General features: G+C 47.2%; 1 protein-coding gene across 1 annotated transcript in view; it reads left to right on the top strand.

The window, feature by feature from the left end:
• Positions 1-5,092: 5,092 nt before the first annotated feature.
• Positions 5,093-13,508, top strand: part of LOC135050231 (whey acidic protein-like) — a 128,446-nt gene continuing 120,030 nt past the window's right edge. Inside the window, exons 1-2 of the mRNA XM_063956528.1 lie at positions 5,093-5,099; positions 6,716-6,837. Of these exons, the coding sequence (XP_063812598.1) occupies positions 5,093-5,099; positions 6,716-6,837 (129 nt within the window). The remainder of the gene's footprint in view (positions 5,100-6,715; positions 6,838-13,508) is intronic.

Genomic DNA, 13,508 nt, shown 5'->3' with positions numbered 1-13,508 from the left:
CGATTTTCCGCTTAGTGCGCATGCCTAATGTTCGCACTGCGACTGCGCCAAGTAAATTTGCTATGCAGTTAGGAATTTTACGCACGGTTTTTTCTTCGTTCTGGTGATCGTAATGTGATTGACAGGAAGTGGGTGTTTCTGGGCGGAAACTGGCCGTTTTATGGGTGTGTGTGAAAAAACGCTACCGTTTCTGGGAAAAACGCTGGAGTGGCTGGAGAAACGGAGGAGTGTCTGGGCGAACGCTGGGTGTGTTTATGACGTCAAACCAGGAACGACAAGCACTGAACTGATCGCAGATGCCGAGTAAGGTTGAAGCTACTCAGAAACTGCTAAGAGGTGTGTGGTCGCAATTTTGAGAATCTTTCGTTTGCAATTTTAAGAAGCTAAGATTCACTCCCAGTAGGCGGCGGCTTAGCGTGTGTAAAGCTGCTAAAAGCAGCTTGCGAGCGAACAACTCGGAATGAGGGCCATAGTGCAGGTAGGTTACAGACAGTGTGGGTCGAATACAGTGGGAGTTGGATACAGTGTGGGTTCAATACAGTGCAGGTCGGATACTGTGTGGGTTGGATACACCAATAGTGCACTTACTGTGACAGCAGGTGGGACAAATGTATACGCCCCCAGTGGTGTCTGTGAGGTGGATGATGTCAGTGGTGTCATCAGTGTGAGGATGCCGGCAGTGTCCTTGGTGAGGAGGTGCCATCAGTGTTCTCTATGCTGGGGTGTTGGCAATGCGGGGGTGCCGGCGGTGTCTTCTGTGCAATGGTGCCATTGGTGTCGGCAGTGGTGGTGGTGGGGTGTTGGCAGCAGCCGTTATCTTTAACACTGTGCCCATTGAACTCTATGGGCTAGCACTAATTGGCTGAGAGCCATGACAGAGGGCTCTCTCAGCCAATTAGCAGTCAGCCCATTGAATTCAATGGGGCTGTAACCCGAGGTTTTGCCTTGATTTGGGATCAGGGGCAGGCAGTGAGATCCAAGCTGTAGCTCGAATTGCCTCGGATCCTCTATGTTTGAATCTCCAATTCTAATAAAGAGTTGTGATAAAAAAAACAAGGATTTACAAAGTTACCAGAATAGATTTACCACTGGACCTGATTCAGATGTGGGTAAATTTGTCATTGCTGCTGCTTACTTAGAAGCAGCAGTATGGGTTTGGCGCATGTGGCAAGTACTGCCCATCGTTACTTTGCGGACTTTTTCCTATTGCGTCCAGACTTAAATCAGGCCTCTTGTGCGGTTTGTCAAAGTACAAAAGGCTAGATATACTGTTGCGTGGTTTCTCAAAACCAACAATTATCAGCAAATTTAACTGATGGATTTAGAGAGGAAATGGAAATAAATGCTAAGCCAGACTGGTTTTGCCTTTACAAACTGCACGATAGTATATCTAGATCATCACTTTTATTTGTCAGTAAATTCCCACGCCCTTTACAAAGAAAACATGAACCATTTTTACGTACAAATGTGTACCATATAGCAATGTATCTGTCCATTTTTTCAGAGCATCTCAATTTATGAATAATTGCTTAACTAACTGATGAGCATTCCCCATGCTGATCTATGTACACGCAGAAATCAGTCAAAGTGTGCTGGCAGTGGAACTCTGGACCCTATTCAGCATGGAATTCAGTTTCTGCTAAAAAGCAGTTGCTGCGATCAAATAGTTGCTGCCCACAAATACAGAAAAAATGGCCATTGCCGTAATTGTGAAGGCATCGCAATGTGTTGTCTGATCGCAAAACCGTATGCAAATACCGGAACATCGAGTAGTTTTTCCATCTGCGCCAGGCAAGGTCGTCCACAATTCAGCACACGCAAGATGCTGGAAGTAGTCATCGCTGATGTCATTGACCCACCCTAAAAATGCCTTGTCACGCCTGCGGTTTTACAGACACACCCACAAAACTCCATGTTTCCTCCCCTAGATGCTGGCTTCCTGTCAATCAAAATGTGATTAATCCCTATTCATGGATGCTAACGCACAATGCGCAGTCGTTCGATAATCTGCCAGATTGCGATTCACAACCTTTGCTATCCAACCTGAATAAGGCCCTAAATTCCCCTCCCCGCTCTGTGCTTCCCCAGAGCATTCGCTCCAGAAAGACGGCCACACGGCATTCTGGGGCATGATTCTGGCGGGGATGTCGGCATGTGATGCGACCTGGCCAGGTAACATACTTCTGGCTCCAGTCACATTACATGCAACTAAGCCAGAAAAAGTAGTTAAATTCTAGAAGGTAACAAAATCTGATTGGATGTTAAGGGCAACATCTAAACTTCTATAAACCCGCATTTTAGTAAATATACCCCATAGTATTAATAATAGTCAAACAAAGAAAAAGTATAAATTCAGATTTTAGATAAAAAGTATATGTATGTATGGGGATCTACAAGCAATGGTCAGAATGATTAATTACCTCAGATTATTACAAGGGCCCTCATTCCGAGTTGTTCGCTCGTTCTTTTTCATCGCATCGCAGTGAAAATCCGCTTAGTACGCATGCGCAAAGTTCGCACTGCGACTGCGCCAAGTAACTTTACTATGAAGAAAGTATTTTTACTCACGGCTTTTTCTTCGCTCCGGCGATCGTAATGTGATTGACAGGAAATGGGTGTTACTGGGCGGAAACACGGCGTTTCAGGGGCATGTGGCTGAAAACGCTACCGTTTCCGGAAAAAACGCAGGAGTGGCCGGAGAAACGGTGGGAGTGCCTGGGCGAACGCTGGGTGTGTTTGTGACGTCAACCAGGAACGACAAGCACTGAAATGATCGCACAGGCAGAGTAAGTCTGGAGCTACTCAGAAACTGCTAAGTAGTTAGTAATCGCAATATTGCGAATACATCGGTCGCAATTTTAAGAAGCTAAGATTCACTCCCAGTAGGCGGCGGCTTAGCGTGTGTAACTCTGCTAAATTCGCCTTGCGACCGATCAACTCGGAATGAGGGCCAATATTCTGAATTCTCTTGTTATTTCCATCTCACAAATCTGACTGTAACACAGCCCTGATTTAATTACAAGTTATCATGAAGCAGAGGGTGTTTTTATGACAGCATAATAATAGCTGTAGTATTTACATCACTTCATACATGTTTTCACTTGCTGACAGTGGAGTATAATTTGCTGTTCATTACATACCATACAGTATTCCAAAGGTAACATCGGATATACTGTATAATGGACTGGAATCCTCTTCTGTGGAGCCGTAACGTAACTTACAGTATATTTCTTGGTTCCTATCCATGGACTAGAAATCCATTATTATCTCATTCTACTTTTCCTAGTATTGTATTATTAGTATTTTCAGTTGTTTAGCAGATATAGTAGAGATGTGCAGAGTGGAAGGCCTGGAGCAATTTACACCAAACTTGGTACACATATCACTTACAATCTGGCAAAAAATACTGTGGGAGTAAGACACCCCTAGCACCCCTAATTGTGGGAGGGGGAGGGGTGACATGTAAAAATCCATAGTTTTCAGCATAACTCTGGAATGCCTGGAGCAATTTACACCAAACTTGGTACACATATGACTTAATGGCCCTACACACTTAAATATTATCTGTCCAGTCTGTCTGATTGGAAAGAAAATCTGGCAATGTCTGGGAGCAATTGTTTTAACGAAACAAGCTTAACCATTTTGTTTGAAAGTCCATTTTTGTCTGTTGTCCAGTGTTTGAGAGCTATTGTCAATTGTCATTTGCTCCCATCCAATACCAGATTTTTGTTCCAACCAGAAAGATTGGACAGATAATCTTTAAGTGTGTAGGGCACTTTACACTCTGGGAACAAATACTGTGGGGGTAAGACACCCCTAGCACCCCAAGGGGTGGGGGTAGAAAGGGGGTGACATGTAAAAGTCCATAGTTTTCAGCATAACTTTGGAATGCCTGGAGCAAGTTACACAGAGGCACCCACGTGTAAGGGCAGAGCCACCCACGGGTAGAGGCACACACAAGTAGGGGAAGAAGCACACGTAGGTAGGGGCAGAGGCACCCACAGGTGAGGATAGAGGCACACACAGGTAGAGGCAGAGGCACCCACAGGTAGGGGCAGAGGCACACGTAGGTAGGGGCAGAGGCACCCACAGGTGAGGATAGAGGCACACACAGGTAGAGGCAGAGGCACACAGTGTAGAGGCAGAGGCACCCACAGGTAAGGGTAAAGGCACACACGGGTAGGGGCATAGGCATACGGGTAGGAGCAGAGGCACCTATGGGTAAGGGCAGATGCACACATGGGTAGGGGCAGAGGCGTACTTTTGTGTCAAAGCTAAGCAAGGAGACCTAGGGCCCTTTGACATAGAGTCAGCCTGCAAACCTAACATATTTAACATACAGTGGGCGGAGCTTGGCTTGTCATCCCAGCATTTACAGCACTGAGCAGGGCAGCATCAGAGGCGGGACAGGGCAGAGAGGGAGGCGGATTATTCTCCTCAGCACCAACATTTTAACAGCATTAATCCGGGGAAGCCCAGAGGTGCGGCCTGACAAAGAGTGACATTATTCTTTAACTTCCGTAGCGAAGCACGGGTATTCAGCTAGTAATAATAATAATAATAATAACAGGAGGAGGATGTGAGGCATGCTGCAGTGTGATTAACCACTTAATTGACGATTTTTTTCCCCAAAATCCGCACAGAAATTGTTTAATTTTTTTTGTGAGTGAATTAGGTGAAGAACATGAATTTAACCTTATCCAAACTGATTTTAGTACAAAAAAAATGTATTATTATTTTTTACACTTTTCTCAAACATCGGCACATCGGTTGGGAAGAGTGGTAACATCGGTACATTGGTAGCATCACGACCAGCGCAATGTTAATTTTCACACTCATGACGGCTTTCCCGGTGGCTGCCATTGTCTGCAGCCCCTGGGTGGCCGTGCAGACTGATTAGCTGTGATCAGCAGTACGGCAACACTTAGGGGAGAGTGCAGGGAGGCAGAGGAATCTTCTGGTCCCTCTGAGAGCAGCAGCGAGAGGGAAGTTCCCTTCCCTGCCGCTGCTAACACTCTCTATCTGACTGGTCGCATCCTGTGCGACCAGATCAGATAAAACACCTGCTGGTATGGTCGCATCTGATGCAACCATGCCAGGCAAGTGATCAAGAGCTACTGAGATTAAAGGCTGTCAATGGCATAATGGCATTTTTAATCGGAGAAGTCTCTTGCTCCTGTTTATTAACAGCAGCCACCGAGGAGCTCCTCCGTGCCAGTCTCGCAGGGTAGTATGACAGTGACTGTGAGCTGTCTGCTGCTCCAGCGCTGATCCGTGACAACCAGGTACTGTGTACTGTGTGTGTAGTGTGTGAGTTTGGGTGTGGAAGGGGGGGTTGTATTTCTGCAGAAATTTCAATAGTTAGGGCCCCCACACTTTCATTGCCCTGGGCCTCCACCAGACGTAACCCGAGCCTGCTGTGCACTGCAGTATAAGGGTTGTGGGACAGTGATGTGCTGTCAGGTAAGGCAGCCTCTCCATCATACTCCAGCATACTCCAGAGTTTTGACTATATAAATGATACGAAAAATACAAGAGATATTATATATTATATATGTTTGTATTATTCTAATCATTTTTATAGTCAACATTTTGGACTATACTGTTCTATGACATGTGAGGAACTGCCTCACCTGGCTACCTAGGAGGTGATTCAGTAAGGATTGCTGATGCGCATGTGCAGAAAGCGCCCTGCGATCTCATTGCAGGAATGTGAACGCCTCTGCTGAACGTTGCAGATGACCATTGTGATGGATAGCCACGATGGTCATCTCAGATGCGACCGCATTGCAAATTAAGGAAGTATTAGCACCATTGCTAAGGATTGCAATTACAAAGCTGCTTCAAACAGCTTTGCAATTGCAATCCTTAGAGAATTAGTCCCCTATTCCACACATTTCTGATCAAAACTCACCAAATTTCCAGCAATATACAGTATACTGTTACACCTTTGTTTAATGTCCACATGAACCCTCTACAGTAGTTCATATATATGTGTGTGTGTGTGTGTGTGTGTGTGTGTGTGTGTGTGTGTGTGTGTAAATCAGTGCCTCCCCAGCTCACCACATATCACTACTGTGGGATATTGTGTCCATGGCATCATCATCAGTGAATTAGGGCTGTCAGCTGCAGCACTATATCAGAATCAGTGTCATCAGTGAAGGGATGTGGGCTACTGTGTCAGTGTCATTAATGAAGGGCTGTGGGCTGCAGCACTGTGATTATGTCAATGTTAGGAAAAGAATAATTATAAAAAAGTCTGTTCAGGACGGGTTCAGCCAAAACATACAAAATAACGTACATTACAGGTGACAACATTACTTACTGCAGTGTTAAAAACAAAAACGTGTGTAATTGTTCAGGCACTGTACTTAAAAAATAATGTTCCGTAGGTGCCACCATTACTAATAGTGCTGTGAGTCCATATGGATCAGTCAATAGAAGTGCAGGAGCACCAACCCAGTAGTGGTGTGTCTGCTACCAGTCATGATAGTACTTCAACATCTACTAAAGGTGGTTAAGGGGGCAGAAAGTTTAAGAAAGGGCACCTGAAATCTAAATATTTCACAATGTTAAAACTAAGAGGTCACCTTTAAAACAGACAAATCAGTGCCCAAAAAGGACACTAAGGCTGCAGAACAAACTATCCCTGAGGGATTTGTCTAGGGGTGTCCATGTACGTGTAAGTCTGACATTTCTGGCATTGTACTTGTAGAGAAGCCTCCTTCCACAATTTCTGCACCCTCTACAAATGTGGGGATGAGCAGTAAAGATGGTGACATAATAGAAATTGAGTCTGCTACTGTGGAAGTGCAAAAGGATGAGGGTGATATTTGTGTAAGTCAGCTTCCAGTGGCAGAAGTTCTTGTTTGTAATTAAAAGATAGCTATTGTCATGCCTTGGCATAAGACTAAAAACATCACCTCTTGGGTGTGTAATTATTTTTACCAAAAGCCTGACAATATTTGTGAGGGTCTCTGTACCATTGGTGAGGCCAATGTTAGTAGAGGTTGGGATGTTAACCATCTATGCATGTCCTCCCTGTTAAGTCATGTGCATTGAATTCATGCAACTTATTTAACAAAAGTATAATAATTTGTAAAATAACAACAATCAGTCCAGTATCAGCTACCAGCAGTTTGGACCAGCACATGCAGTCTCCACCAACAAGACCCTTATCTGCCTTCTCATTAATGATTGGGGGTAGTCCTTCCAAAAATTTTTTTTGCTGGGCCCTACCAAACAAAGCACTTCTGCCACAATAGTTGCATTCCCTGTCATTTAAGTGCTTGGTTTGTTAAACTGTGCATGTCCTTTTTATATATCCAACATAAGGGTGGGTGACAATTCCATCACCATTTTTCCCCCACAATATTTTTTGGTGGAGGGGGGCATTGGGGGTAGGTCTCTTACGTCCTAGAGCAGAGATTTTCAACCTTTTACAACTCGCGGCACACTGAACAAGATTTAAATATTGCCAAGGCACAATCAAATATACTGGTGATGCATGGTGCAGTTGCGTTTCCGAGGATATCATGTCGCAGCTTCTCCATAGGTAACGCCTGAGCCACATCTGAGAAAGCCAGAAGAGCCCAACACTGCCCTTGCCCAAAATTAGAACTGGCTTTGCAACCACTAAACCCACCAGTATTGATCGTTCCAGGGCCTCAGTAGCGGCAAAACACTGACGGGCCTTGCTGTGCTTCTATGGTGGCACACCTGGAGACTGCTCAGGGCACACTAGTGTGCCACGGCACAGTGGTTGAAAAACACTGTCCTAGAGGATGCTGGGGTCACATTAGTGCCATGGGGTATGGGGGGGTCATTCCAAGTTGTTCGCTCGCTAGCTGATTTTAGCAGCATTGCACACGCTAGGCCGCCGCCCTCTGGGAGTGTATCTTAGCATAGCAGAATTGCAAACGAAAGATTAGCAGAATTGTGAATAGAAAATTCTTAGCAGTTTCTGAGTAGCTTGAGACTTACTCCTACACTGCGATCAGCTCAGTCCATTTCGTTCCTGGTTTGACGTCACAAACACGCCCTACGTTCGGCCAGCCACTCCCCCGTTTCTCAAGACACTCCCGCGTTTTTCCCTGACACGCCTGCGTTTTTTAGCCAACGCCGGGAAAACGCTAAGTTGCCGCCCAGAAACACCCCTTTCCTGTCAATCATTTACCGAACACCAGTGTGACTGAAAAGCGCCGCAGACGCTACAGCAAAACAGCTAAGTTTATAGTAAAATAACTAAGCGCATGCGCTCAGCATACCATGCGCATGCGCAGTTAGCGACTAATCGCAGTATAACGAAAATCGGCAATGAGCGAACAACTCGGAATGACCCCCATAGACGGGTCCACTAGGAGCCATTGGCATTTTAGGAGTTTGAGAGTGTGGGCTGGCTCCTCCCTCTATGCCCCTCCTACCAGACTCAGTTTAGAAAATGTGTCTGGAGGAGCCGGTCACAGCTAGCGGAGCTCTACAGAGCTTCTTTAGTATAAGTTTATTTTTAGAGTTTATTATTTTACTGCTTCAAGGGACTAAGGGGGAGTAGTGTCCGCCCTGCGGGGTCTGAGCCACTGTCCCACTGACAGGACACTGAGCTCCTGAGGGGATTGAACGTTCCCCACCACAGGGGATCGCACACCCCGGCAGCATGCTGCCACCCCCTTACAGAGCCAGAAGATCAGTGGCGAGTCATTCACCGGCCCCCCTAGCAAGCGGGGAACCAGTGTGAAGATGGCAGCAACAGGGTATGGAGCGCAGTACTAACTGCGCTCCGGGGCTCTGCGGTACATAGTTCGGCGCTGTAAGGGGTGCTCTGAGTCAGCGTCTACACCCTACACTGACCTCTCAGCCTGTCAGGGTCCCAGGATCGCTGCCAGCACAATTCCTCAGGCCAGTATAATCTCCAGAAGAGCAGGAAGACAGTGCCATTAAGGGGGCGGAGCTTCTCATCAGAGTGGACCCAGCAGCGTTCAGTGTCATTTTCCTGCCTGCAGAAACGATGTCAGTGAAGAGCAGTCCCTCCAGAGCAACTCCAGCTATCTCTTACGGTACCAGGGGGTTGTAGAAGGGGGGGGGGGGGCTGTGTAAAGACTGTGTAACCTATTAAGGTGCACAATCAGCGCTGGTTGGGGTCTCCCTATACCATTGAAAGTGCTGTGTGTGGGTTGGCTGCAATCTCTGTGTCTCTCTTCCATTCTTGGGGGGGAAACTCTGTCTAGCCTCCCCTGTGTGCGTGTGGAGTGTTTGGGGTCTCCATTTAGCTATGTCCAAGGACTCTGTGTCATATGCTGCAAAGGATATGTCCTCTCAGGATGATCTCATTCCATATAATCAGGATTGCACTGTTTTAGCACAGATACCAGCAAGGGAGCCTGAATGGTTATCCTCTATCAAATCTATGATAACTCAGATTTCTACTAGGGTTGCACAGAACTCTATGGCAGTTTGGTCCGGTTCTGTTACCTCAGGGCCCCCCTCTGTTGGTCGCACAAACGTGCTCATGCCCAGATTATGTAAGATGACATGGATACCGATTCTGACACGGCAGACAGTGATGGGGATGTGCTGCGGAGGGCCGCATCTCTTGCAAAAGGGGTGCAGTTGATGATAGAGGCTATCAGGGATGCGTTGAATATTGCTGATTCAACACATGAGCAGGTTGAGGAGGCTTACTTCACTGACAATAAGAAAGCCTCGCTAACCTTCCTTGCAGCCAAATAATTAAATGCTATTTTTGAAAAAGCGTGGGAAAACCAGGTGAAAAAAATTCCAGATCACTAGAAGGGTTCTGGTTGCTTTCCTCTTCCTTGAGGAGGACACGTCTGTATCCAGACTCTCGAAAAAGGTGGTTTTACCTGTCCCAGGATCTACCGCCTTAAAGGAGCCGGCTGATCGCAAAATTGATACTACGCTCAAATCCATATACACGGCTTCAGGGGCGATACTACGTCCTACTTTTGCCTGTGCATGGATTTTCAAAAGCTATAGTGAAGTGGTCAGGCACGTTACTTGAGGATTTGGATACAATGGATAAAAGTGACGTTGAATTGTTTTTACGTAACATTCAGGATTCTGCAGGATTTATGGTGGAATCCATGAAAGACCTGGGTTCAATGGCTGGGTTCAATGACTGGGTTCCATGTCGGTCTCAGCGCGTTGAGGACTGTGGCTACGCCAGTGGTCTGCCGACGCAGAATCCAGAAGAGGTGTGGAGACCCTACCCTACACAGGTCAGGCTCTCTTTGGGGAAGCGTTGGACGCGTGGATCTCCGCGGCTACAGTGGGTAAGTCACCTTTTCTCCCCTCAGCTGCACCTGCTACGAAGAATCCGTTTTCTTCAGCTGCATCACAGTCCTTTCGGATTACTAAAACAAGAAAGGTCAAACCGTCCAACACCTTCTTTAGAGGAGGCCGACCAAAATCCAAGCGGGTTCCCAGGAACAGAAGTACGCCAACGTCCTCAGCATGACGGTGGACCGTGCGGCCTGGAGGTAGGGCTGGTGGGGGCGAGACTCAGACATTTCAGTCACGTCTGGGTGTCGTCCGGCCTGGATCCCTTGGTACAAGATATTGTGCCCCAGGGGTACCGGATGGAATTTCAGGATCTCTCTCCTCATCGGTTCTTCAAATCAGGCTTGCCAGCTTTGCCGGCAGACAGGGCTACGCTACAGGGAGCCATCCAGAAGTTGGTGGAGGCAACTCCACCAACCATTGTACCAGCTCCATTGTACCAGTTCCTTCCCAGATGCAAAACAAACTATTCTAACCTTTTCGTGGTACCAAAACTGGATGGTTCGGTCAGGCCCATTCTGAACTTAAAATCACTAAACTCCTTTCTGAGGGAGTTCAAGTTCAAAATGGAGTCTCTAAGGGTGGTGATATCAGGTCTGGAGGAGGGGGAATTCCTGGTATCCCTGGATATCAAGGATGCGTACCTCCACAATCCGATTTGGCCGCCGCATCAAGCTTATCTCCGATTCGCACTGTTGGACTGTCATTTTCGATTCCAGGCCCTGTCATTCGGCCTCTTCACAGCACCGAGGGTATTCACCAAGGTGATGGTGGAAAAAATGGTTCTCCTCCACAGACAGGGGGTGAACATAACTCCATATCTGGATGATCTGCTGATAAAGTCATCATCCAAGGAGAATCTGTTACAGTCCATAGCTCTCATGACCCAGCATCTCAAGGAACATGGTTGGATCTTGAATCTTCCAAAATCACATTTGGTACCAACCAGGAGGTTGTCATTTCTGGGAATGATCCTCGACATGTAAGTGCAGAGAGTGTTTCTTCCAGAGGAAAAAGCGTTGGTGATACAAACAATGGTCCGGGATGTCCTGAAGCCAGCCCGGGTGTCGGTTCATCAGTGCATTCGCCTTCTGGGGAAGATGGTGTCCTCTTACGAGGCTCTGCAGTACGGGAGATTTCATGCTCGGTCCTTCCAACTGGATCTCCTGGACAAATGGTCGGGATCTCATCTACACATGCACCAGAGAATACGTCTGTCACCAAAGGTCAGGATCTCACTCCTCTGGTGGCTGCAATTACCTCACCTTCTGGAGGGCCACAGGTTCGGGATTCAGGACTGGATCCTTATAACCACAGATGCAAGTCTACGGGGCTGGGGTGCAGTCACTCAAGGGGAAACCTTCCAAGGAAGGTGGTCAAGTTTGGAAGCCAAGCTACTGATAAACATTCTGGAATTAAGAGCCGTCTACAACGGGCTTCTCCAAGCGGGCCATCTTCTGAGAAATTGGGCCATTCAAGTGCAGTCGGACAATGTAACGACAGTGGCTTACATAAACCGACAGGGCGGAATGAAGAGCAGAGCTGCAATGTCAGAGGTAACATGAATCATCCTCTGGGTGAAAAAAACACGCGTTGGTGCTGTCGGCAATATTCATTCCGGGAGGAGACAACTGGGATGCAGACTTCCTCAGCAGACACGATCTCCATCCAGGAGAGTGGGGCCTCCATTCAGGGGTGTTTACGGAGGTGACAAATCTTTGGGGTGTACCTCAAATAGACATGATGGCCTCTCGTCTCAATAAGAAGCTTCGGCGGTATTGTTCCAGGTCAAGGGACCCGCAAGCCATGGCGGTGGATGCCCTAGTGACTCCGTGGGTATTACAGTTGGTGTACATGTTTCCTCCACTTCCACTCATTCCAAGGAATCTAAAACTCATAAGGAGAACAAGAGTTCAGGCGATCCTCATTGCTACGGACTGGCCAAGAAGGGCTTGGTACGTGGATCTTCTGGATCTACTGCTAGAAGTGCCGAGACCTCTTCCTCTTCGGGAGGACCTGCTACAGCAGCGGACATTCACTTATCAAGACTTACCGCGGCTACGTTTGATGGCATGGAGGTTGAATGCCAGATATTAGCTCGGAAGGGCATTCCGAACAAGGTTATTCCTACCCTGATACAGGCTAGGAAAGGAGTAACATCAAAACATTAACATCGCATTTGGAAAAAGTATGTGTCTTGGTGTGAATCCAAGAAGTTTCCTCCGGTGGAGTTTAAACTTGGACGATTTCTCCTCTTCCTCCAAGCAGGTGTGGATATGGGCCTGAGATTAGGTTCCGTAAAGGTCCAGATTTCGTCCCTATCCATTTTCTTCCAGAAACAGTTGGCTGCCCTCTCTGAGGTTCAGACCTTTTTGAAGAGAGTTCTGCACATCCAGCCACCCTTTGTGTCACCTACGGCGCCCTGGGATCTTAACGTGGTGTTGCAGTTTCTCCAGTCGGACTGGTTTGAGCCTCTACAGGAGGTTGAGGTCAAGTTTCTCACATGGAAGGCGGTTACTTTGTTAGCCTTGGCTTCTGCTAGACGTGTGTCGGAGTTGGGGGCTTTGTCATGTAAAAGCCCATATTTGATCTTCCATGAAGATACAGCTGAGCTCCGTACACGTCCGCAGTTCCTTCCAAAGGTTGTGTCGGCATTTCATATCAACCAACCTATCGTGGTGCCAGTTGCTACTGACTCCTCGGTTTCACCAAAGTCCTTTATGTTGTAAGGGCTCTGAAAATCTATGTGAAGACGACTGCTCGTCACAGAGAATCGGACTCTCTGTTTGTCCTGTATGATCCCAAGAAACTTGGGTGTCCTGCTTCTAAGCAGACAATCTCTCGCTGGATCAGGTTCACTATCCAGCATGCGTATTCTACGGCAGGATTGCCATGTCCTACGTCTGTAAAGGCCCACTCTACTCGTAAGGTGGGTTCTTTCTGGGTGGCTGCCCGGGGTGTCTCGGCTTTACAGCTTTGACGAGCTGCTACTTGGTCTGGGTCGAACACGTTTGCAAAGTTCTACAAGTTCGATACTTTGGCCTCTGAGGTCCTTAAGTTTGGTCAATCAGTTCTGCAGGAGCCTCCGCGCTCTCCCTCCCGTTCTGGGAGCTTTGGTACATCCCAATGGTACTAATGTGGACCCCAGCATCCTCTAGGACGTAATAGAAAATAGGATTTTAATTACCTACCGGTAAATCCTTTTCTCGTAG

This window comes from Pseudophryne corroboree, chromosome 1, assembly GCF_028390025.1.
Source record: "Pseudophryne corroboree isolate aPseCor3 chromosome 1, aPseCor3.hap2, whole genome shotgun sequence".
NCBI lineage: Eukaryota > Metazoa > Chordata > Amphibia > Anura > Myobatrachidae > Pseudophryne > Pseudophryne corroboree.
The sequence above is the reverse complement of the archived record's forward strand: the minus strand, read 5'-3'. Positions and strand labels throughout refer to the sequence as shown.